Source organism: Ambystoma mexicanum, chromosome 2p (genome assembly GCF_040938575.1).
Source record: "Ambystoma mexicanum isolate Mex_15411 chromosome 2p, UKY_AmexF1_1, whole genome shotgun sequence".
In the NCBI taxonomy this organism is placed as follows: domain Eukaryota; kingdom Metazoa; phylum Chordata; class Amphibia; order Caudata; family Ambystomatidae; genus Ambystoma; species Ambystoma mexicanum.
In genome coordinates this window covers 1,475,442,563-1,475,466,108 of record NC_090923.1, presented here as the reverse complement: position 1 = coordinate 1,475,466,108, position 23,546 = coordinate 1,475,442,563, and the positions used below count along the sequence as shown (strand labels likewise).

Below are 23,546 nucleotides of genomic sequence, written 5' to 3'. Positions count from 1 at the left end.
TAAAACTATTAACTGGATGTTGAAAAATTGATATTCCTGTACCATGGAAAGAGTCATGAGCTTGGATTGTGGTCTATATTGTCGACTGCACTATTTGTGAAGAGCCTTCCTTTTAACTCAAGAGGAATTACAGCATTTTCCTTGTTATAGTGATGACATACCTCATTGCTAAATTCCGATGAGATGTGCAGCACACGGTCATATGATATGCTTAACTCGAGCTTGTGCAAGGTTTCAACAACTTCATGCTTGCAAGTTCTTGTTTGGATTAAAGTAGATGGACAAAGGAGTTTCCCGTTCTCAGTTGTGCCCGAAGGCTCATACTCCCCACGTCTCACCAAACTGTTGTAAATTAGTAATTGTGCAACAGTGAAGATTGGCTGTGGCATTGTTGAAGAACTTGACAGTGCTTTGTTGGGGCAGTTTGTAACCATAGCAACCAGTGCTAACAGAGATGCTGGCACAGTGTTTCTGACACTTGTTTCCAAATGATCTGTTGAAGTTATTTGTAATTTTAAAGATGTCTCTTCTCACTATATTTTATGATTTAGCAAGATGAACAGTGTCACTATCTGCATCGTATTTTCATGCTTTGCTCAGTGCAGATCCAATATTATTATTAAATATAAGCATCACATGACAGCCTTGCTTATGTGCTTCCAAGTCAAGAAAGTAAGCAAGCATCCCGTTTTCCAATTTGTGGATTGTATGCATCCTGAAAGATCACTGCCAAGTGGTTTCATCCTCATGCTGTCAACAAGTTTAAATATGGGTACAATTTCACTGTACGTTCGAGCATCTTTGATATATAAGTTCTGCAATTGCAATACCATGGTTGATTTGGTCCATCTCAGTTTCTTGTGTTGTTCTGTCTCTTGCTTTATTATATAATAATACAAAGCAACAAATATGGTATATGGCATCTTGTGCAATAAGATCGCCTGCAATCAGTCGGGCAAGTAGGGGTTTGTCTTCTAGTTTAAGGGCACAGTGACGAACGCGAGTTTCAATGCCAAATGTAGTTGCTGTACACAATGATCTTCTGGCTGGGGCATGCATGTCACAAAAAAGCATATTCATTTTGTACTCACAGAATATTTTTCACTGTGATGGTTGAATTTCATAGAACTATCAGCATTATCTGCTTGTGATAGCTTCGTTTTCTCTGCATGTTTTGTTTTATTGAACAGCAATCTGCATGATTTGTGAAACCGGGCTTTACAATGTACCAATGTTGCCTCAATACCTCCACCTTCATCCAGATGTGACAGATTAATTGTCCTTGGTCGACACCCAACACTACTAAACCCCACAAGCAGATCGGATATGGTCTTATAACCAGCTCCTTTTGTATCACGTTTAGTCTCTGTTGGACAGCAACGAACCTCTGAATTGTTTTCTAGGCAGATGAAACAATTGTTCCACTCCGTTTCTGTGATTTGTCTAATTGTATCAGGCCTGAACGGATTCATGAGCTTATGAATTTTCTCCATATTGCTATCTTCTTAAATTGTCATAGAAACTCCTTCATATGTGAATGAAAAAATGATATTACACAATTCTTTTTTCGAATCCTTGTTTTGTATATGCATTTTTATGAACTATTGGATGTTTTGCACACATATTTATAATATAAATTCACGTAAAATGTCATTAAATATGGAAGTAACAGCATCAAATAACATACGAAAGAGCAGATTGACTATTTTCCAAGGCTGCCATTGTGAATGCCCGCCATTACTGGTAGGGTGAAAATCTGGGATGGCTTCATAGTCAAAATAAAACCTTTTCATATGCAGCATATGCGCTCCAGGTTTCATGCCTCTATCATCAATAGAACAATTCTTCCAAATATTTCAACTATCTGCTCGACTATCAGGTTTTGAACTTACATACTAGACTCTAAGCCTGGCCATTAATCAAAGAGTGTTATTCTATACACCTATAGTAAAATCTTGAAGCATGTTCACTTATATTTCAATATTCTAACACTTGGTGCAAGAAATAATCACTTATGAAACATTGCGCGCAGGCTCACCTCTTTCCTAATAAAGCATCTAAACTGGTCTTCTCTTATCTATTCCTAGGCTGGAACTGTATGTTTGGGGGGAGAAGCCACAAATCTGCTAATAGAAGAGTTTCATCATGGAAGCTGAATCATTGCTGTTATTTTCCCTATGTTAACCAGCAACCTTTCAGGTTCATATGTATGTTTACATTTCCCATACTATTACCCGCTTGCTTCCAAATGCCTGGGCCTGTAGGTACACTGCTACCACGCCTCTCTGCTACTTCTCACCCAATCTTTCCATGGACAGAAAAATCATACACTCAAAAAGCAGACATAATCACTAACTAATGGTCTAAGAGTGGGATAGAGATGTGGTCACTGAAGCACTAATATACCAAGGAAAACTCCTAGGGTTTCACATATTAGCCCAATCGTTTACACTTAACACATTATCCCCATTGACTTTAATTGTGTAAAACACTTGGGAATCTGTTTTCTCTTAAAACATATACTGTGTTTGGTTTTTATCAGTTGTTTGAGTTTACTTGTTCTTTTTTCCTTCTTATTTGCATTTTTGTACCTTTTGTATTGTTGTATTTAATCAGTTTTATACTTTGTGTTTGTTTTTTTACCAATTCACAAATAGAAAAACCATTTCCTTTTGGTCCAATTTTCTTGAGCATAGCAAATTTACCCATCTATATTAATAAGAGTCAACATTTGTTTGTGGGTTTGTGGCTTGCCAAAGCGTTGTTCCTTATACAATACCACACAGTTTCACCAATCTGCACCTAATTGTGCATTGTTACGTGTTAGGACCCTCAGACATTACTGCCTACATGATATTTGGACACACCAACCTCGATTTCAGCACCTTCACATATGAGACGGTTGCCTGAAATCGGCGAAACATCAGTGTGGTCGTAGAAGGACCGGTCCCCACACGAGGAACAAAACTTGAGGTCCCTATGGGTTTCTGAGATATTTGCAATGCAATGCACTGCAACAAACTACACCACGACAGGGTGTGGCGACAGGTGGGGAGAGAGTATAGAAGGTCCCAGTATGCACCAGCACACCAACTCTCACCTCTATCAAATGTTTTCTCAGAGGTATGTCAGCCAGCCACACGTGCCCATTCTGAGTGCAGTTTACTTCAGGGTGCAAAGCAGATAAAGAGATAAGCGAATTGGAACAGCGACCTACAGGATCATTGATTTTCAAGAACTGAGGAGAGTTTTTGTGTCTAACATGTTCGAAGAACAGGTACTTTTGCTAGTACAAAATAAAAATGAAATAACAGAACACAAGGCAACCCATCACTCAAGAAACTTCACCTTAATTACTGTCCTCATGCAAAGAGAAAGTTAAGCCAAAAACGGACAGAATTGGCATTAGTGATTAGATATCAAGAAGACTGGCTCCAGGGTTGATTCTAACACTGACAACCATGATTTGGGGTGTTTTCAATCATGGGATTCAAGGGGGTAGGTCTGAACAGAAATTGGCTACAATTACTATTTTGAGTGAGCATGTCATTTTGGAGTATCCATGCAGATGGCTCAGTGATTTATGTCTATGCTTGTTTCAAAGAAAATGTCGACATTTCCTCTCAGAGCTCACTAGATCTCAATCCCGCCTCTTACTCACTTAGGAAATGATTTCTACTGTCACTCATCTTGGAATCCTGGTGGTCCACGAGGGGCGGCTCTTCCCTTGCTTTAGGTCTTAATGCAAAGATAGAGGTGGCAATCGTAGGACCTGTGTTTAAAATAAAACAGAAAAATACTGTAAGTACAGCTAAGCACTTGAACTCTAAACACATACAGGGTGTTGCCACAGTACAAAATAAGAAAATGTGTCTCCACCACATCGTTGGCAATTCAAATAGAAGAAAAGGGAGTCTCAATGTGGAGAAAAGGACAGAAAAGAAAAAAACACTGAAGTGAAGAAATAAATATTGATTCAAGAATGCTGGTTCATATTACAGAATAACTAAATCAGAGTGGGCTGGCACTATTATTCCTCCTACCGGCCTGGACTTTGTTCATAAAATTATACCAGTTCTAGAGTATGTTGTTGTAGGCTGTGTCATGGGAGAAAAAACAATGTCAACCCCGTACCTCTCCCAATTTCAACATTGAGGGCTTTATTTCTGCTGCATAATTTCACTGACACTAATCTATGAAAATTCCCACAACTTCCAATAGAACAAGGGTGTGGCACTCCTACTGCACAACGCCAAGGATACGTTCTTTGTTCTCAAGAAGACATATGTATTTTGTTTGCTGCACGAGTATACATTTCATACATTCTGTTTTTTATTATTTTTAAATGACCACCTGCCTTGGCGTATTGTGCGACCCTGTAATTTTGTATAGTGTCTTCTCCTTTTATTGGGGGTAAGGTAATGCCACATGAAGTTGTCCTTCAGTATGATATGATATGGCATTAATAACGCGCCTATACACAAGTGTTTCAAGGCACGAAAACTGTCATCTAGTGAGGTTAGAAACAGGGTGCATAGAGGGGGAAGGAGACAGCAGTAGGCAGTGCTGTGCAGGACAGTACAATGACTCCCATGATAATTCACCAATGTCTATGCTGTTGAGGGCTGATGGGAGTTGTAGTCTGAAACATCTGGGAAGCCAAAGATTGCAGACCCCTGGAAGCTCCAGGATTGCTAACAAAAGGCTGTCACGGAAGGGGCTGGGAGGAAATCGGAGTCTGCTGGTAACAGACAGCAGAGGAGAGCACAGGCAGGAAGGTAGCAATGGGGAAGAGACATATCCTTAAATGAAAACTCTTTTTAGAGATGGCATATCAGGCCTCACCCCCATGAAGGATGATGAGTAGTATTTAAACATGTTCAAAGAATGTCTGTCTTACGTAGTAGGTCCACCGAAAGGGAAAGCACATGTACCCCTCGACCTTTGGCAGTGCAAGTTAACTTGCACAATCCAGTAAGCCAAGGCAGTCGGGGTGGAATGGACTAACACTGAGAAGGATTGAGGAAAAAGGGATAGGCAATGTTCCTGGAAAGTGAGTCCAGAGGACAGGTTCCAGACAGCATGATATAATATGATATGATAGTTTATTTATATAGCGCGATACACAATGTGTTTCAAAGCACTTCATAACTCCCTAAATAACAAAAGCTCTCTGGAATTGTTGGGAATCGATATCCAGAGCCTCACAACAGACACACAAAGGTGCTCTTGTAAGCAGAAGGATGTGCTATCAATTCTCTTTGAAGCATTTACACTAGTGAAATTCACAAGACAGGCTATACCGAACTGTGGTATTGCTAAGATCAGATACCATGCACTTCTCTCCACAGAATAAATAGTGAATGTGTGCCCATAGATGCTGGATCACGGGGCCAATTATGCCATTCTAAGACAGCATACTTCCAAATCATAAATGTGCCCATATTTCAGGGCAGTCTGATTAGTGCAATCCTGGGTGCATTTATAATGAGGAATCTACTTGTGCACAGTGGCTGCTGCTGGTATTTATAACAGGCCTGTGAAAGATAAAATAAAAGGAATAAAAACCTGGGAGCACTCCTTCAGTGCCTGGTATGTTTGTGTGCCTTGTAAAGAAGCTTCCCATCTCCTACCACGGGGAAAATCAGGAGCTAGTGGTGACACTGTTACTCTGAAAGGTGCTAGGGCCTGAATTCCCTAACCTGGTAGTTGTGATTGCAGAATGACAAAAGGAATACATGTTTAATCTGCATGCAACCAACCGGTTACCCAGAAACAGGTCAAGTCCGGAACAGGAGCTCCATGACTACCAATTCGATAAGGGAGGCTCAAGGGTGCTGCAGAAACTGTGAATAGATTCCGTTTTGTTGTAGTAACATTCTATTACCGGGCTGCTTGCATCCTTTTAGTGACTGGTATGAGAACATGGGTAAAGCAACTATCTATCTGGAGTGTATTTTTCCAATTGTCAGGATGAGATCTATGGAAGATTGTATGGCCAGCCTGGAGTGAGCTGAGCTCAGAGTGTGGGACCGAAAATCTTGGCTTCAGTAACTCATTGTGTGGTTGCTTGGTGGAGGATTCAGCAGGGACTAAGAGTCTGGACGCATTAGACCTGGGAATTGAAATCAGTGCCAGGGAAATCTGGATGACAACAATTTAACAGCAATTCAAGACAGAGTCACACTAAGAGGATTGCCAGAGGATTTCCTGTGGGTTCAACATTTTCTGCCACTCTCCGCTGGTCATAAAACACAGACTGTCATTTTGTGGGCATGCTGTCTGGCTGTTGAAAGTAAATGTAAAGCTGCAATAGCATTGGAACCAATACGGGTGATAGAGGTTGACAAATTGCCCCATCACTTGATCCACTGTGACTAGACCTTTTTGATGTGGGTCCAGACACATGCACCTTGCTCATACCCACAAGGCCAAAACGTTATTTATGTATGAAGAACAGCGTATTACCTGGCAGTGGTCACATCTCACATTGGGACCTTGACAGGCTGTTTGTTGTTGATTGGTCTGGTGACAGACTAGGTGCTGATGGACTGTGCTAGAAGTTGGTTATACTGCGCCACTATTCCACGGTCTTGAAACTCTTCAGCTAGGTCATGTCTAAGGTATGAGAGATGTCGTATTTTCAGTGATTCCCAACCTTTCAAAGTTGTGGTAAAAGAACTTGGGCACTGGAATTTGAGTCTTGTGTGCTCATTTCTGTAGCTGGGAAAGGTGGCCTTAGCCAGATGAATCATTGATAAAGGTAGGTTTGGTCCTGACTACTATGAATTTAGAGAAGGCCATTAGTGGCAGTGACCAGGCTAGTTCATGTGGAGATGATTTATAAATTATAATTATTGCAAGGAAACATGTTTTCATTATGTTATGGTCTTCGTGGATATAAACACATCAGACACCCAAACTAGCGGTTATTGATAACAAAAAACTGTGAAAGAACTTTAACAGATTAATACATTTGCAGATTTAGCACTCAGGATCAAAAATATCATCCTACTCTTAAAGCTCACTCTGCCTCCATCACCTCTCACAGAGCTACCACAGAGAAGTAAGAGAGAAGAGTGTCAGAGGTATTTGTTGGTAAGCTTGTTGAGTTATCTCATGGTATAGTGGTGAGCCCTACATATAGAGTACTGCCTAATAATTGTTCTTATACCAGGGTCACTAACGGTAAACCAATACTGGACTTAGTACAATCTAGATTGTAATTTCATGTCCCTGCTGTATTTTATTTACAATACCACGTTATGCCATTTTGGCGGTTTCTAAGAATACATTTACCATGTAAACAAAATACTGTCATTCATACAGAGCCCCTGAGGAGAACTCAATTCACAGTGACTGACTTTGTTTTGTATTTCAGCACAAACGGCAATATGAAGTTACAGCTTGTGGTAAATTGCAACTACCACTTGTCATTCACAGTTATCTTTGATACCACAAAACACCACAACCCATAACAAGCACTCTGAGGCTAATTCAACTTTCTCTTGAGTTCTTTATCAGAAATATGCAAAATAAAAAAACAAAACGTGCAATGCATAATGTTCACATGACATTTATAATCTGTAATTCAAAGGTGAAAATGAAACATTCAAAGCACAACTCATTCGCAGTTATTTTCCCCGTGAGGAACAAACCTTGCTATAATTAGGCTTCAAGATGTTCTTCTATGCAGTAACTGAGCCTTTCCCGCAATGGGTTTCAAAGCACTCTATTTGCAATAAATACCCAGAGTCCTGCTAAAATGTACATTGCACTTCGCAAATAATCTTGGCAGAGTATAAGCTTCTGTTAGATCTGAATTGTGTTGCATGAATGGAGAAGAATGAATAGCTTGAATAGATTCTGTGAAGCCTTCTGTCAGCCTGCCTACAACTGCCGCACGCTTCCTCCAGGGATGGTGAATACTTGAAATTACCAGCCAGAGCGATCCAGCCTCCTGCAAGCTTTTTAAACCCTCTGCCTGAGACTGTCCATGTATATAGATTTTACTCACATAAAATGTAAATGTGCCTGTCTTTCTCTGTGATGTCATTCTCCACCTCACTTTCAATCAACCACCCTCCAGAAATTTCCAGAGCATGTGATTAGCCCGAGCTGCTTGGAATGGCAGCAAAACGGATGCGAAGTGTTACATTGCCCTGCGCTGCATTCCAGTTCTGCAAAGTGAACAATGGGCCTACTTTGGACAGATCGCCTCACATCAAATCTTGTACATATTCATCTCACATCTAATCGTTCCATGTTTATTTCCTGCATTTCAAATTAACCTTTCACAACACAAATGCCTTCACATTCAGTTAAAATTTAGATTCCTCTCTCCCTACAAGCGTCACATAATGCTCTGATTCCAAATAATTGCCTTATTTTTCTCAAATACATGAGAGAAATAATTAACTTTATTTATCATCCTTACCCAGCTGCTACAAATATGCATGGCTGACTTATTTCATTAATTTAGACCACAAGGTCAAGTGCATTATTTCAAGAAGGCTACAGACCTGAGTAAAGAGGCAAATAATCAGTCCCTTGTGTAAATATTTCAAAGACAGATACACATAATTCCACAAATGGTCTCAGACACTCTAGATACCCTAATGTCACGTTCAATGACATTTCCCCAATCACATGTCTCTCCTGGGCTACCAACGCGCAAGTGGTGATCTCTGTACCACTGTATACAACACCTTTTTTGCTCCCTGCTAATTTAACAATAAATAGACTACCAAAAGATTCATAACATAAGATAGTTGATCAGTAGCAAATGGATATTTGCTTCTATACGTATAATGTAGGACTCAGATTTACTCAAACAGTAATCCTTGGCTAATATAGTAAATTAAAGAAACTGGGAAAAATAGAAGGAAAGATTTACATCCTGTAATCTAATTCATCAGTGGTTGAGCTATTATAATTGGCCCAATACATGTGAGGAAAAGGATAGTGAGAACAGGGAAATAATATATCAAGACTGTATAAGGTAAATAAGAGGATGGGGAGCAGGCAAAGCAGAGCTCAATATATAAAATTGAACGAATTCCTAGCATGTCAAACATTCGTCATTCGTCATGTGATGAACATCAAGCATGCAATTATGGCTATATTAAAATAGTTTATTGTTAAAAGAAGAACATTCTCTTGTTGCCAAGAAGTCAAAGTATACAGGATGAAAGATACACAATTGTGGACATAATGGGATCATGTGTATTTTGTTTAAGTCTCTTGGTTTATACAGTTTATGTTTATGTTTATGTTTGACACTTATATAGCGCACCAGGTACCCTAAGGCTTAAGGGCTCTTAAACACCAAACTCAGACAAAACTGACCCAGAACAAAACTGATCAAAAGCCTGGCCGAAGAAGGAGAGCAGGGTCAACATGCAACAGAAGATGAAGATCTATGAAAAAAGAGCGGTTTTCAGCCCTTTCTTGAAAACCTCAGTAGATGCTGTGACCCTCAATATAGACGAAAGAGAGTTCCACTTCTGGGGAGCTGCAGATATAAAGGCAGCATCCCTCAAATTCTTAGTTTTAAAGCACGGGACAATAAGAGTATTTGTTTCGTCTGATCTGAGAATTCTGTTTTTCTTAGGAATTATCATTTCTTTGAGATAAGTAGGCATAGTTCCGTGTACACATTTATGTGTAATAAGGAGAAGCCTAAAAGAGACCCTAGCCTAAACAGGCAGCCAATGCAAAGTTATGTGTGCATCCGACACATGATCTCTTCTTGCCAAACATTTCAGAACTCTAACCGCTCCATTCTGTAGGACCTCGAGTCGATGGAAATCCGATAACGGCAGGCCGACCAAAAGACTACAGCAATAATCGATCTTCTATCCAATGATGGCCCTTGCCAGAGTTTCAGAATTATTTTCTGACACAAAAGGTCTAAGGCAGCGAAACAGCTTGATGAAATAGGATGCAGAGGAAAGAAGACTGTTCACCTGCACCTTCATGTTCAAGTTCTTATCTAAATAAATGCCTAGCCTTTTAACCTTACTCATGACATCTATTTTGCAGCTATCTATAGAGAATGTCTTACACCTGGGTCCTAGCTTCTCAAGTTTATTCTCCGACCCAATTAATAAAAGTTCGGTTTTCAAGCTATTGATAGCAAAGCCATTTACCACCATCCAGTCATGGATTTTTTTAAAAATTTAATTAATACAGCCTTCGTCCTCCACATATGATCCTGACATGGGGATAATGCACTGTGTGTCGTCTGCATAATTTGCGAATATGATCCCTTCTCTTTCCAATACCTGGAAGAAAGGAATCATATAGATATTATAAAAGCAAGGCGACACACAGGCTCCCTGGGGAACACTGTACATGAGCGTGGTGGGTTTGGCTTCAACACTATCGCTAGCTACTGTGACTTGCCTCCCCTCTAAGAAGGAGTTGATCCAGTCTACCGCATCTTGAGAAAAGTTGGCATTCATCTTTAACCTGGTGGACAAGATGGCATGATCCACCATGTCAAAGGCAGCTGACAAGTCTAGAATCATTAGGAGCGATATGTGACCCCTGTCCATCTTATGAAGTAGATGAGACTTGAGAGCCAACAAGGCATTTTCAGTGCTGCGGTTCATACGAAACCCAGACTGATACTCGTGGTAAATATGATTCTGCTCCAAGAAGATGGAAATCTGATTATAGGCCACCCTATCCAGAATCTTCAATAAGAAGTGTGTGCTTGTGATTGGTCTATAATTGGATGCAGTAAGGGGGCAGAGATTAGGCATTTTAAGTAAAGGTGTGATCCATGCGTTTTTAATGTTATCTGGGACCCTATTAAGCACGAAGGATGCAATAATATTTATTGTTAGAGCTGGAATGAGGACTGGAGAACATTCTTTAATAATAATAGATGAGCAAGGATCCCCTTGGCAGCTAGTGCTTTTTAGTTTAGAGATGACCTTGGCCAGATCTTGTTCTCAGAAAGGCTGAAAGCTGAAGGAGGCTTGTTCCCCAGGCTCATTAATTATGGTGTGTCAATTATACTCCAACACTTGCTTCGGCATATCAAGTTATTTTCCTCGATCACCTCTCTGATTTTCTCAAGCTTATTGGATAAGGCAGATTGTATTTCCATGCACTGTGCCTCATCTTTGCTAATAGTAGCTTGCATGGGTCCCGGAGTGTGGGACAGCTCTTTTAAGATTTTAAACAATTCTCGACTGTCTGACTTTGCGTTTATTATCCTGGTGTTAAAAGACTCTTTTTTGGCAGAGTATTTAGCCAATTTGTAGTCAGCTGACACTTTCTTATAGGCTTCAAGGTTGGCAGAGTCTCTACATTGACGCCAAATATGGAGGAGTTTAGTTTTCTTGGATTTGAATGCTTTCAGCTCTTCATTAAACCACGAGGTGCGAGCTACTGAGGGTTGTGTTTTATTTTTAATCGGTGAAAGCTTCTCTGTGACTGAGCAGAAGGAATTCAAGAAAGTAGTTGACATTTCTTCAAAATTGTCTGTTGCAATGATCTGATTGTTAAGAGTAGACGCTCAGTTGGCGAGATGAGTGAGATTTAACTTATTTCGATTTCTTACCTTAAGTGATAGCTTTGGCAAAGTAGCATTCCTTTCAAAATAGTCCATCTGTATTTGTTTTCAAATACAGAAGTGATCTGATCAGGGACAGGTGTTAACCTCTATATGTGAGAGGATCAGGTTCGTGGAGGACACCCAATCGAGTGTGTGCCCCTTAATATGGGTGGGGACTTTAATATGTTGAGACAGGTCTAAAGAATCAAGTATATTTTCCATGGTTTTGGCTGTAGCATCTGTGGCGCATCCCAACAATAGATTAAAATCACCCAATAAAACTAGTTTAGTTTTAGGTTTGCGGAAAGATAAAAGGAGGCTATTCAGGGTAGCTGTAAAAGTTGAAGTCTAGTGAAGGAGCTCCATATAATAAAAGGATATTCAAGGTAGTTTCTGCGCTTACAGCTAATTTAACCCTAAGAAGTTTGGTGCCGGGTATTGAATCAATCTTACAATTGCATGTTCTAAACTGAGATTTTATGATAAGGGCCACCCCCACCCCCTCTGCTAGATGTTCTATCCTTTCTAATGATATGATAGCCCTCCGGAGTAGCTAACTCCAGTATAGGATCTGCTGCCTCATAGCCCCAAGTTTCTGTGAGGGCACATATATCCAGATCTAAGTCCTGAATAATGGTTGCTACCTGAGTGACATGTTTTAAAAGGGATCTGGTATTTAACAACATGCATTTCAGGGAACATACAGTCTGGGAAGGCTTGTTGATGGTAAACTTGTCCCTATGGGTAGGTGTAAGTCCACTAGATGTTAAAGTTTCAGAGCATTCTGATGAAGCGCGCTGTAAAGGCTCTATACCGGGGTAATTTGCACTGACGTGGTGCCTGCCACCACATGGGTTGTTAAACTGCAGTCAGTTGGATCCAGTAGGGGGTCTGAACTGATATAAGTGGATATGGGGTCAGACGCAGGGGGGGAAGTCTGCTTGTCAGTAACCCTCAAAAGGGGCTGACAAGGTGATTGATTATCGAGAGAGGTCTTGAGTGAGGTGGAGCTAATGTTAGTGGTCTCCCTGGGAGCACGCTGTAGACATAATGCATTCACGCGGCCTCTAGCTTGTTGAATAGCTGCCATGACCTCAATAATACCCATATTGCTGACTTAACTGGAAGGGGTAGTCAATCCTGACCCTGACTCCCGTAACAAACTGGAACAAACCGACTCCTACGCGCCGGCTCTTACGCGCCTGACGTGAAATTAAGTACTAGGCAGAACTACAATCTTCAAGGGAATTGTAGTTCTATGGTGTCTCTGGCTCCAATCTACACGAGAGCAGGGGTTTGAGCACAAGAACACATAGGTACCTCAAATAATTTGCAAATCAAATGCACAATTACTTATACAGGCTAAAAGACCTAGGTAGTATTTAAATTAAAACCCATGTTAAAATCCCTATTAGTTACAATACAAATTACAAATGCTGAATAGCGTGCTAACAACTCGTGAGCACTACGGAACAAAAATCTATCAATGCCCTCCATGTATCAAATTGCCTTTAGGCGCTACAATACCAACAATGGACAGAATGTGGAAATGGCAAGTCGAAGAAGAGAGGCGGACTGAGAAAGATATAGATCACAAATTGGCTTAGAAAAGCTAAATCTTTAGCTTGAATCTAAAGAGAGAAAGTTGCAGAGAATCTCAAAAATAGTAGAACAGAGTTCCTTAGTCAAGGTCCCAGTAGAGAAAAGTGTCAGACACCCTGGCATTGTTTTTGCAGTTTCAAAGTGGGACGACGAGAAGGTTGGAGTCTTCAAATCTCAGGGAGGTGGATCCTGGAGAGGATTGAGAGCCAATTAAGGTTTTTGCAAAGTGATGATAACAGTGTTTTTTTGCCAAATGTCAGACAGATGTCAACGTTTTTCACAATTTGGAGTTTTTATATCAGATATTTGGGAAGTCTGGTAATAATAATAATTTAATAATAATTTAAAAATTTAGCATTTATACCGCACTACGAACCCTCAGGTATCTGAGCGTTGCTTATTATTACCCACAGTGTGTGGTGCTCATTTATCGACCTCGGAAAGATGAAAGGCTGAGTTTGGCCCTGCCGGAATTGTAACCTATGTCAAAGCAAGCGCTCTACTCGCTGTGCTATCTGACCGGCTGATGGTTGTGAAGTCGCAGTATAGGATACTGCCATTATTCAAATGAGCACGATCAAACAACCCACTTCTGTTTCTTGAAGATGAATGACAAGATTTTCTTAAGAAGCTTAAGATAAAAAGAAGAGCATTTTACCAGCAAATTAATCCAAGCATTGAGGCTCGCATCATGGTCCCGGATAAATGCAATGTGTTTCACTTTCTTTCACATTTGAATAGTGCCCCATATGAATGTCGAGGGAAAGCAAATGGTGTTGATATTTTCAGAAATTATTAAGGACTGTCAAAGCTGAGGGGATAACAAGGAAAGTCAGAAATCGCAAAATTGGGTTACAAATGTTTTAACAGCACAAACAAGCACTGGGTAGTAGTGAGATGCATTCAAAGAAATAAAAAGGGAGCAATTCCAGCTTGCATGAAGACCGTCGTGCATCAGTCTGCCCCTTACTTTCGTTGGGATCCCTTCCTAGCGGTAAAAGGAAAGTCACTCCTCATTAAATTGGGTTCTGAATGTCCCATGAGCTTCTTTCTTGGTTTTGTTGCTACTTTCTACTGTTATCGAATTTGACAAACCTGAGGGTATTCTCCCAAGTAGACCTTGGGAATCGCTTATTCAGGTGGCCAGGGAAGGGCTGGCACTCTCCGATTCCAACCCTGCGGGTGGACAAGCGAGGGAGGATCACCTCAATAGGGGAGCCCAGGGTTATGGTCAGGGGAATACCACAGGTGAGACGCGGTACCATACCGGAGAAAGGGACAAGAAAGACAAGGTCCTCAAGACTTTTGTGGGCTGTATCAACTCGACCTCTGTTCCAGCCAATGAATCTCCTTTTCTTGAATCCACCATCCCCTCCACAGCTGGTGAATCCATTAGACACCCGGTTGCACTTAGAAACCACATTCCCCAGAATCCCTGTTTCCTTGTTTCCTACCTGAATACTCCCAGTCAATTCACGTATCCTTGATTATTCTTTCCAGAACACCCAATCTATCTTGACAAAACCCTACCAATCCCGCCCCCCTGATTATCGTTCCCACAAACCCAACTGTTTATTTTCCGACAATAATCCTGGTAATTCCCATTTGATCCACACACCCTACACATCTCACCCTTCCGAACTTACCCGAACCCCTAGCAAGAGAACTATAATCCCACTACAACACCTCTTCCTCTCTATACCCCGTAGGATATTGAAACACTCGAACTTCCCTCCTTTCCGACACGAACACCTTCGCACAACACGAAAGACAACAGACTAATTCTAGAACTGTTCACCTATGTCCCAACCTAAGGGTCAGGCAAAGTCAGGCAACTGACCAAAATCACACACACCTGACGGCCCTTTCCTTTACCCACAAGGATAAAAGGTGGAGCAAGGGAGCACAACACGAGCAAGGCAGACCGCACGACGTAAGAGCTAACTCAACACGGAAGTTCAAGAGGAGGAGAAAATCAATGTAGACCGGGAGGGAGACAAGGAGAGAGTCGACCTTGCCCCTTCCGACCAAGAGCCTTGGAACCTCTGCAGAGGGAACGATAAGTCTGCAAACAATAGCCAACGTCTATTGCAATAGATGTGCCTGGTATGCAAGACCCTCCTCCGCTGATGACCAAGCCGGGGAGAGGCGCTGGTCTCAGTGGTATACACCTTGACTCCAAGACATCAGAAAGCCAAGCAGTTCAAAACAGCCCGTGAGTCGAGGGGAGTGTCGATAAGAAACCGAACTGTGTTGAATGAAAAGTAGCCGAAGGATAAATTGAACTTTTAAAGCATAAGGATACTATTGAGAAAGAGGGGGGAAACCAGATACAGAGGAGTTCGGCACCACGTGGGTTTTCAACCAGGAAATTCTGGGCAATTATCCAATGGTAAAAAGACTACCATAGCCAGAAGGCCTTGGGTAGAGGCGAAGAACGGTCAAAGTGGTCATACAGGGGTCTCGTAAAATCCTCTGTACCATCGAAAGTCTTTGACCGACAGAGAACTGTGTTTCGTGGAAATAAGCACATGAACTGTATATCGTGGAAATTAGCAAGAGTGAACCCGGGCGAGGAATGTTAATGAAAAAGGACAGAGCCTAAAAGGTCCACGAGGAATTGTTGGAAAAAAAGTTGACGAGAGTGAGCTGGGCAGAGGGAAGCTGACAACCAAAAGTCCGCGGGAGTGAACCCGGCAGAGGGAAGCCAACAACCAGGGGCAAAGGCCGAAAACCTGGTCAAAAAGACATTTAGATTTATGAAAGCGTGAACATTGGAAGACAAGGGAAAAGGAAGTGTCATCCTTGTTTTTTGGGGTCCGAACCCGGCCGAGGGAGATCCTGGGCAGGGACGTTACCACCCAAAGTTCGCTGAAAAAGGAACTGTGTGGGATAGGGTTTTCAAATAAAGAAAAAGAGGTGTTCATAAATAATAAGTTAGGATGTGATTGCCTTGAGGTCTTCGGTCCCCATGATTTTAGCATGGGACAAGGTGGGACTTTGGAGCACAGCACACACTCGAGCCTTCCCAGCATGAGCCAACAGTTCCATATCAGCTATCAGGTTCGATAGTTAAGTCTCTTTTCAATCAAAATTCTCTTGCCTTCGAGGCCTGATGTTCTCAACAAACACAAATTTCTATTCCACGAATACTTTGGGTGATGGGCTCACCCCTGAGTCCCCCTCTTCTGGGCGCAGACCCCTGGGTCCCCCTCTTCTGGGCGTTGACCCCTCACAAGTCGTATTCAACAAATTAACCAAACAGTTCCTTTGTCAGTGAACTTTGGGTGATGCCTTCCTACCACTGGATCTCCCTCGGCTGGGCTTGGACCCTAAATGACAAGGGGGACACTTCACTTCCCCTTATCTTGCAATGCTTCTTGCTTTCACGAATCTTAATGTCTTTTTAGACAGCAGCACAGGATTCACCCCCGTTTGTCAGCCTCTCTCTGCCGGGTTCAATCTGCCCACCTTTTGCAAAACAGTTCACTGTGCACATCCCTCGATAGCATTCACTTCTGTCTACACACTGTTCTTAGGGACTTCAGGCTTCGCCCCTTTTTGTTAGCATCTCTCTGCCGGGTTCACTCTTGCCAACCTTTACTAAACAGTTCACTGTTCATGTGTTCTTTTCACCAAGCGGGATTCATTTCCCTTAGTTTCCCTGTCGGCCAAACACTTTCGACGGTACAGAGGATTTTACAAGACCTCTGTATGACCACTTTGACCTCTTCTCGCCTTTTTCCCAAGGTTTTCTGGTTACGGTAGATTCTACCATCAGGTAATCGCCCAGAGTTTCCTGCGTGAGCACCCATGTAGTGCCGGACTCCTCTATTGCTGGTTTTGCCCCTCTTTCATCAACAGTATCATTTTGCTTTTTAAAGTTCAAATTAGCCGTGGGCTATTTTTCATTCAACACAGTTCGGTTTCTTATCGACACTCCCTTCGACTCACTGGTTCTGATGAACCGCCTGGCTTTCCTTCTTCTTGGAGTCAAGGCTGGTACCACTGAGACAAGAGGCTATCCCTGGCTTGGTAATCAGCAGAGGAGGGTCTTGTGTACCATTGACATCTGATGCAACACACGCTGGCTATTATTCGCAGACTTATTGTTCCTCCTGTGGTTGTTCCACGGGCCTTGGTCGGAATGGGCAATGACGACTCTCTCTTTGTCACCCTTTCGGTCTGCGTCGTCTTTCTCCTCCTCTTGAACTGCCGTGCTGAGTTAGCTCTCATGTCGTGCCGTCTGCCTTGCTTGTCCTGTGCTCTTGTGCTCCACTTTTTATCCCTGTGGGGCAGGGAGGGGCTGTCAGGCATGTGTGATTCTGGTCAATTGCCTGACTTTGCCTGCCCCTTGTATTGGGACTGTTAGGCAGAAACCTGTGCAGTTCCCTTAGGGACCACTGCAAAAGATTTAAGACTACATGTGTTAGCAGTAAACCCACTTGGTAGCAGTCTGTACCACCCAGATTTACCTGGTAGCTGTGGCTGAGCAGTCAGACTTCCCTCAAGAAGAGTTAGGCAGTATGCAAAGTATACTCAATATGCACTCAGATACAATAATACAAGCAAACACTGACCAGAGCTTTGGTATCAAAGTATATAATTATTTATTTATAAACACACAGTTGAAACACTCCAGCACTCTTATTGTAAAATATTCTAAACACAGTTACTATTATGATATATACACCCCTTTTTCCCTTATTAGAAAATCACAGTAAAACAACACTTATTTTCATACAGAGGTGAGCGCTTAACTAGATTGCACTCTACTAAGGTTGTGAAAAAGGGAGGGAAAAAGACAGAATATGCAGGATTACACCACTCTACGATTCAGGAACACTATCAGCAAGGCAGAGAGCAAAAAGTCACTGGTGAGCCAAAGTCCAAAGGCTGGGCCCACTCTTAGAGAGAGCAGAGCACAAATGCGCCCAAGATCACACAGTTACACTAGGCTTAGACAGTCTTGCAGAGGGTTCAGAAAAGAGTTTAGAGAGGCTTAGGAAAGTTTAGCCAAAGTGTCCCAGGCTAACCCAGGTTCGAAAGCCGGGGGCTAAATCTACCCCGTACAGTCGGTTGCAAGGTAAGTCAGGCGGGACACGGTACCTTAAGTGGGAAGGATCCTCCAGCGGTGGCAGTTGTTCCTGGTAGTGGTTGCAAGTTGCGTCGTCGTCCAGGGGAAGAGAAGATCTCGACGTGGAGGAAAGATGCAGGTTGTTGCACTACCAGGGCAGAAACCAGCCGCAGAGTTTTCCGGTAAAAGGTGGTACCTTTATCTCGCGGTCGTGGTAAAACGTGGTATCCCGGTTGCTGGGGTGCTTAGCACGGGCAAGGCGGCCATGAGATACGTCGGGAAAGCAAAAAGGCGGTGAAATTGGTTATCCCCACCAGTCAAAGGAAGAAGACTCTCTGGCGGGAGATCTTCTCTGTCGTTGGGAAAAGTGGTGAGACGGTCCAGCAGGGCTCCACCGGTCGTGGTGTCGTGGCAGGTCGGCTCAGCTTCTCCCTCGTTGGATTCTTAGGTCCTGTGGCGACTTCTGAAGTTCCAGTCCCCAAAGCCCTGCTTTTATGCAACAAACCCCCATTCACTCAGCCTAGCTGTCACTCAAACATGCTAAGTGGTGAGCCGGCCGGCTCACCACTTGGGCCAATCAGGACGGAGTGCGACTTGAGTTGCCTAGACAACTCAGTCCAGGGTGCCTAAATTCCCCTCCACCCCTCCTAAGTACCCCAGATATAGTGGCACCTCTTTGGAGGGCTGCTGTGGAGAAGCCCGCCAAAAAGTGGAACAAAGGGCTCGACTTGGGTTGGAGTCACAGAAGAGAACACAAACGCCATTTTAGAATCAAGTTTTGGCAAAAAATACCAACCGGAGAATTAATATTAATTAAATAAACCGGTGGTATGTTCGAGGCTACCTTAAATAATTAAATAAAGATAGTAGCCTAAAACAATGGGAAATCCCATAGGAAAATATTCGCGGTTGAATATAAAAAGTAGTATCCACTGCCACCAGCCAAAACTCGATCAGGGGGGACGGAGACGTGCCCCCTCGACTAACAGACCCTGGGGCAATCGAATTGTCCCAGCCAGTACGTCCACAATATGATGGTTTGTACTGGTTCTGTTCAGAATTTAAGACTAGTAAAGTCAATGGTGACTTTACATGCCCTGGGAGACAGTAGTCAGTCCCAGGGTATGGAGTCTATACTGGGGGGTCACTATGACACCCCTGTGTTACTGCACGGAGGGTGCTGTGTAACACACATCACAAAAACACATGAAACCCTATGGAGTAAAAGACCCCATAGCCCATTAAACACATCTAGATTCAAAGAAACACACTCAAATCATGTCCAAGAGTGAGGGTAAAAGAGTCTCACTCTTGGCAGGAGAAAAAAATAAACCCCAAAAAATCCAGCAAAGCTGCTGGGGGACTCACTAGGTTAGGAAATTCAGCCTAAACAGAGAATTCTCCCTAACAGGGACATGTCAGGTAAACGGCTCTGGTGTTAGTCCGTTGTCTTCCGGGCTGTGCGAAAGTGTTTGTGTGGAAAAAGGGGGGGCAGTGTTTTGGAATATCGTATGTGGTAGGATGAGGAAACGGTGTTGAAAGAAGTGGCATACCGCGTCTCGCCCATCGTTTTCCCACTCCCACTCCCCAAGGACCCCCCATCCAGGTGATCCTCCCTCACTAGTCCACCCACAGGAACTGGATCCAATAGGGATGGCCATGTCCTGGCCACCTGGAGGGCAGACCCCTGGGGACTAGCCAGGGAGACACTGTCAGGTTTCTCACACAACCTCCTGGGATACCAGTATTTCTTGCACTAGGGTCCCTTGATTTCTGATATAGAAATGTTTTTTCCTAGACTTGTGTTGGACTGGGGAGTCGGGGAGATCCACCCTTTACCTTGTCCTGGCCCTACAACACATAGAGGGTGTTGGTAACTGGCACCCATGGTCACCAAAGACCTATTACTCAGCTCAATACCTATTGAGCGGAGTAATATGTCTTTGGTGACCATGGGTGCCAGTTGTGACCATGAGCTGAGACCAAACCCTAAGGAAAGTACTTAAAGAACATTTGACATGGTTAACGTCTAGATATATAGCACCTTTTTCAGTTTTAATATTCTAACTGTCAGTGAACAAAACCACCTGGCCTATTTATGTCAGTGAACAAAAACAAGTGGCCCAGATATGTGATGTCATCAGTGATGTCATCAATGACATTTGTGATGTCATCGTTGATGTCCCGGGTATTAGTCTTAAAGGTGCACGGTGGTGGTGCGAGTTATGGTTGCTTAGCTTACCATAACTGGCGAATTTCAGGGGGTTTTCGGTTTTACTTGTAACCATAACGTCCCTTTAACAATGTTTTTTCATTGAAGTTCATAGGTTTTTATTAGTGCAACTTAACCATAACGTATGTATATATATACATATATATATATATATATATATATATATATATATATATATATATATATATTCGCCAGTTATGGTGAGCGAAGCACCCATAACTCGCGCCACCACCGTCCACTTCAAAGAGGTTGTTGAAGGAAAAGCGGCTGAAACCATTTCCAGCGACTGGAGAGCCTGCTGTGTAACCGGAGCCTGCTGTAGCCGTTCCTTCCAATCGACCTGGGGACTCTGAAAATGATGAAACTGACCCAGGTCTTGGTGAGACCCACTAGACTCAAAAAGACCTGCATTTTGAGCCATCTCACACGTTGCTGCAACCTTGCGGGGATGCAATACCCCAATACCCTGGGATCGCGAGCCATTGTGCGGTGCATGGTCTTCCGAATTCCGAATCTCACTGAAACTTCGCAGACATCCTGGTGTATCTCCAGAGTCACGAATCGAGCCCAAAAAGTCCCATCAACAGAGTGCTGGACCGTTGTAACGACGAGAAATCAACTGCGATTTTATGTCTTCTTTTGTGCTCCTTGAAAAGGAGCCAAATCCAGAGAACCACATTCAACCATGAGGAAAACCTTGCCTAGAGCCTTCTCCATTGATCCCTGCTGCAAAGTCCCTTCGGAGGTCTTGTTTTCAGTCACCACGAGAAGGAATCCACTGACTGGGTATTTGGCTTCAGATCCTGAAGTCCTCCTGCTGCAAAATCTTCTTCAATGCTGAGGTAATGTGTTGGCTTGGGTATGTACTTATCTTAAGTCTGTTAGGATTTCTGTGTAGCTGTGGGGTGTCTTCTGTGATGGGGAGGCCTCTCATCCAGGGCACCCAGTCCCACTGCTGGAATCCTGTGAAGCCCATGGACCCTCCTCTAACTCTAGAAGTAAAGTACTCACCTGTTTGCCCAGTCTTCCTGAGGAACTCTGACTTTTGCTACTTAAGAACCTATTCTGACACTGTCTGTTGGTCACTAGATCCTAGTGACCCCCCTTCTGCCACTGAGAACACTCATGCTCCAAGAATAAGGGAAAGACTTTGAAGGGATTGGGCCTTTTGCCTAGAAAAGAACATAAGTGTTTAAAAGTTACTTGGCTGCTTAACTTTGGAACTCCCTACCTTCCTCCTTAAGAGCTGACCAATCCTTCTACAAATTCAGGAAAAACTCCAAACTCTGGCTCTTCTCCAAAGACGTGCCACAGTAGATCCTGTTAGTTAGCCTGAACTAGAAACCATGCATAGCAACCCCTATGCTGTCTCTATCTCGTTGTATAAACACTTCCGGTACACTCTCTATAACTTTGGATGTCCCGCATCCCTTTCTTCTGTACATTCTTATTAAGTATTAAAACACTGTATGCCTTGTATTGTAACAAAAAATTGTATATTCCTGTAAAGTTGCCTTTTTGTAACTAAGTAACTGCATACTCTTGCAATGCACCCAGATACCCACGAGTTTGGAGCGCTTTATAAATAAATAAATAAACAAACAAACAAACAAACAAACAAACAAACAAACAAACAAACTTACTTGAAAAGAGTTGTTTGGTAACTGTAACTCTAAGAGTGAACAGTTACTAAAGTTCTTACTTACCTTGGATGCGTGATGCACTATTGTTAAAAGTATGGTTGACATCTTTCTTTCGTTAGAAACCGTTTTGCCATTCTAATAGAAAGTAGATGTGAAGGTGTATTACTCACCTGTGATTAGGTTGTGCCTCTTCCCAAAAGTAATGGGTTGGTTTCACCAGATTATGCCTGTTAGGATAATTGTATGAGTGTTCCCCAACTGGGTGTTGCTTCCCCTGACTTGCTGTTAGCTTGTCCAGAATATGTCTGTATTAGGTTATTGCCTACCTACAATAACTTTGAGTCATTCAGTAAAGTGTAACATTGGGTTTTGCTTTCCCTGTGCGGTTATAGACAGACTCACAGAGAGTATTTGGTTCTAACTGTCCCTCATAAGTCATATACACGGTACTTGTATAATTGGCAAAGATCTAACCTGGATTTCATTGGGAGGATAAAAAAGTATATGGGTTTTACTTACCTTAAGTTAGCTGTGTGCCATCCAAAAATAAGTTACATATCATACAAGTAGTTATAGGTTTTTACTGTACCTGGAATAAGTGTTCCACTATTCACAAAACATATGCTGTCCAGTTGACTGATTATGTGATTTGTTAATGACAGTCATTGTACAACTGGTAGGGTGTACTGCCCTTGCATTACTGAATGTAATTGTGAAAGTAACCATTGGTCTTTACTCCCCAAGAATAGGTGTGACCTATACTGAATGTCTATGAAAATATGTGACTTCCCTATAACTACTGTTAGGTGTTCCAAATAAGGTTTATGCTTTGGTCTGTGAACCTTCAAGCATAGTGTTGTGTTTACATATCATGTGTGATAGTACCTATTTACCCCTAGATTTATCTGGGCCTACCTATATTTAAATAAATCCTTTATTTTTGCAATACATAGTGTTTCCACTTGTATTGCAATTTCATCTGTACTGATTCTACAGCCCTTTCTCCATCCTAAAATAAGCCTGGCTGCTCTGTTTACGCTACCATGAACTCAGGTGGTACAGCCTTGTACTAAGAGTGGAGTCTTGTACTGCCTCAGTTAAATGGTTTTACTAAGTCCTTAGTTGGACTTCAGAAAAACTGTCCTAATAACATATAGCCATATATTACATCCAGATATATTGCACCCCTTGACCATTTATTGCATCTAGATCAACTGTGCCCATTATCCATATATTGCATCTAGGTAGCCCACCTGCATCTAGGTAGATTAATGCTGCCTACCCATATATTGCATCTAGGTGACCGATTTCGCATTTAGGTTGACTACACCAGATAGCTCAATTTCACACTTGGCCTGAATGTAAAGATTAGCACTGTATCGCGTCTAGAGAGAACTGTGAAGTTTAGCTTGGCGTGACATT

General features: G+C 42.5%; 1 protein-coding gene across 2 annotated transcripts in view; it reads right to left on the bottom strand.

The window, feature by feature from the left end:
• LOC138567644 (zinc finger protein 431-like) overlaps positions 1–23,546 on the bottom strand; it is a 608,674-nt gene that overhangs the window by 203,691 nt on the left and 381,437 nt on the right. For both annotated transcript variants that reach the window (XM_069646110.1, XM_069646109.1), the window contains exon 3: positions 3,662–3,772. In XM_069646110.1, the coding sequence (XP_069502211.1) occupies positions 3,662–3,772 (111 nt within the window). The remainder of the gene's footprint in view (positions 1–3,661; positions 3,773–23,546) is intronic.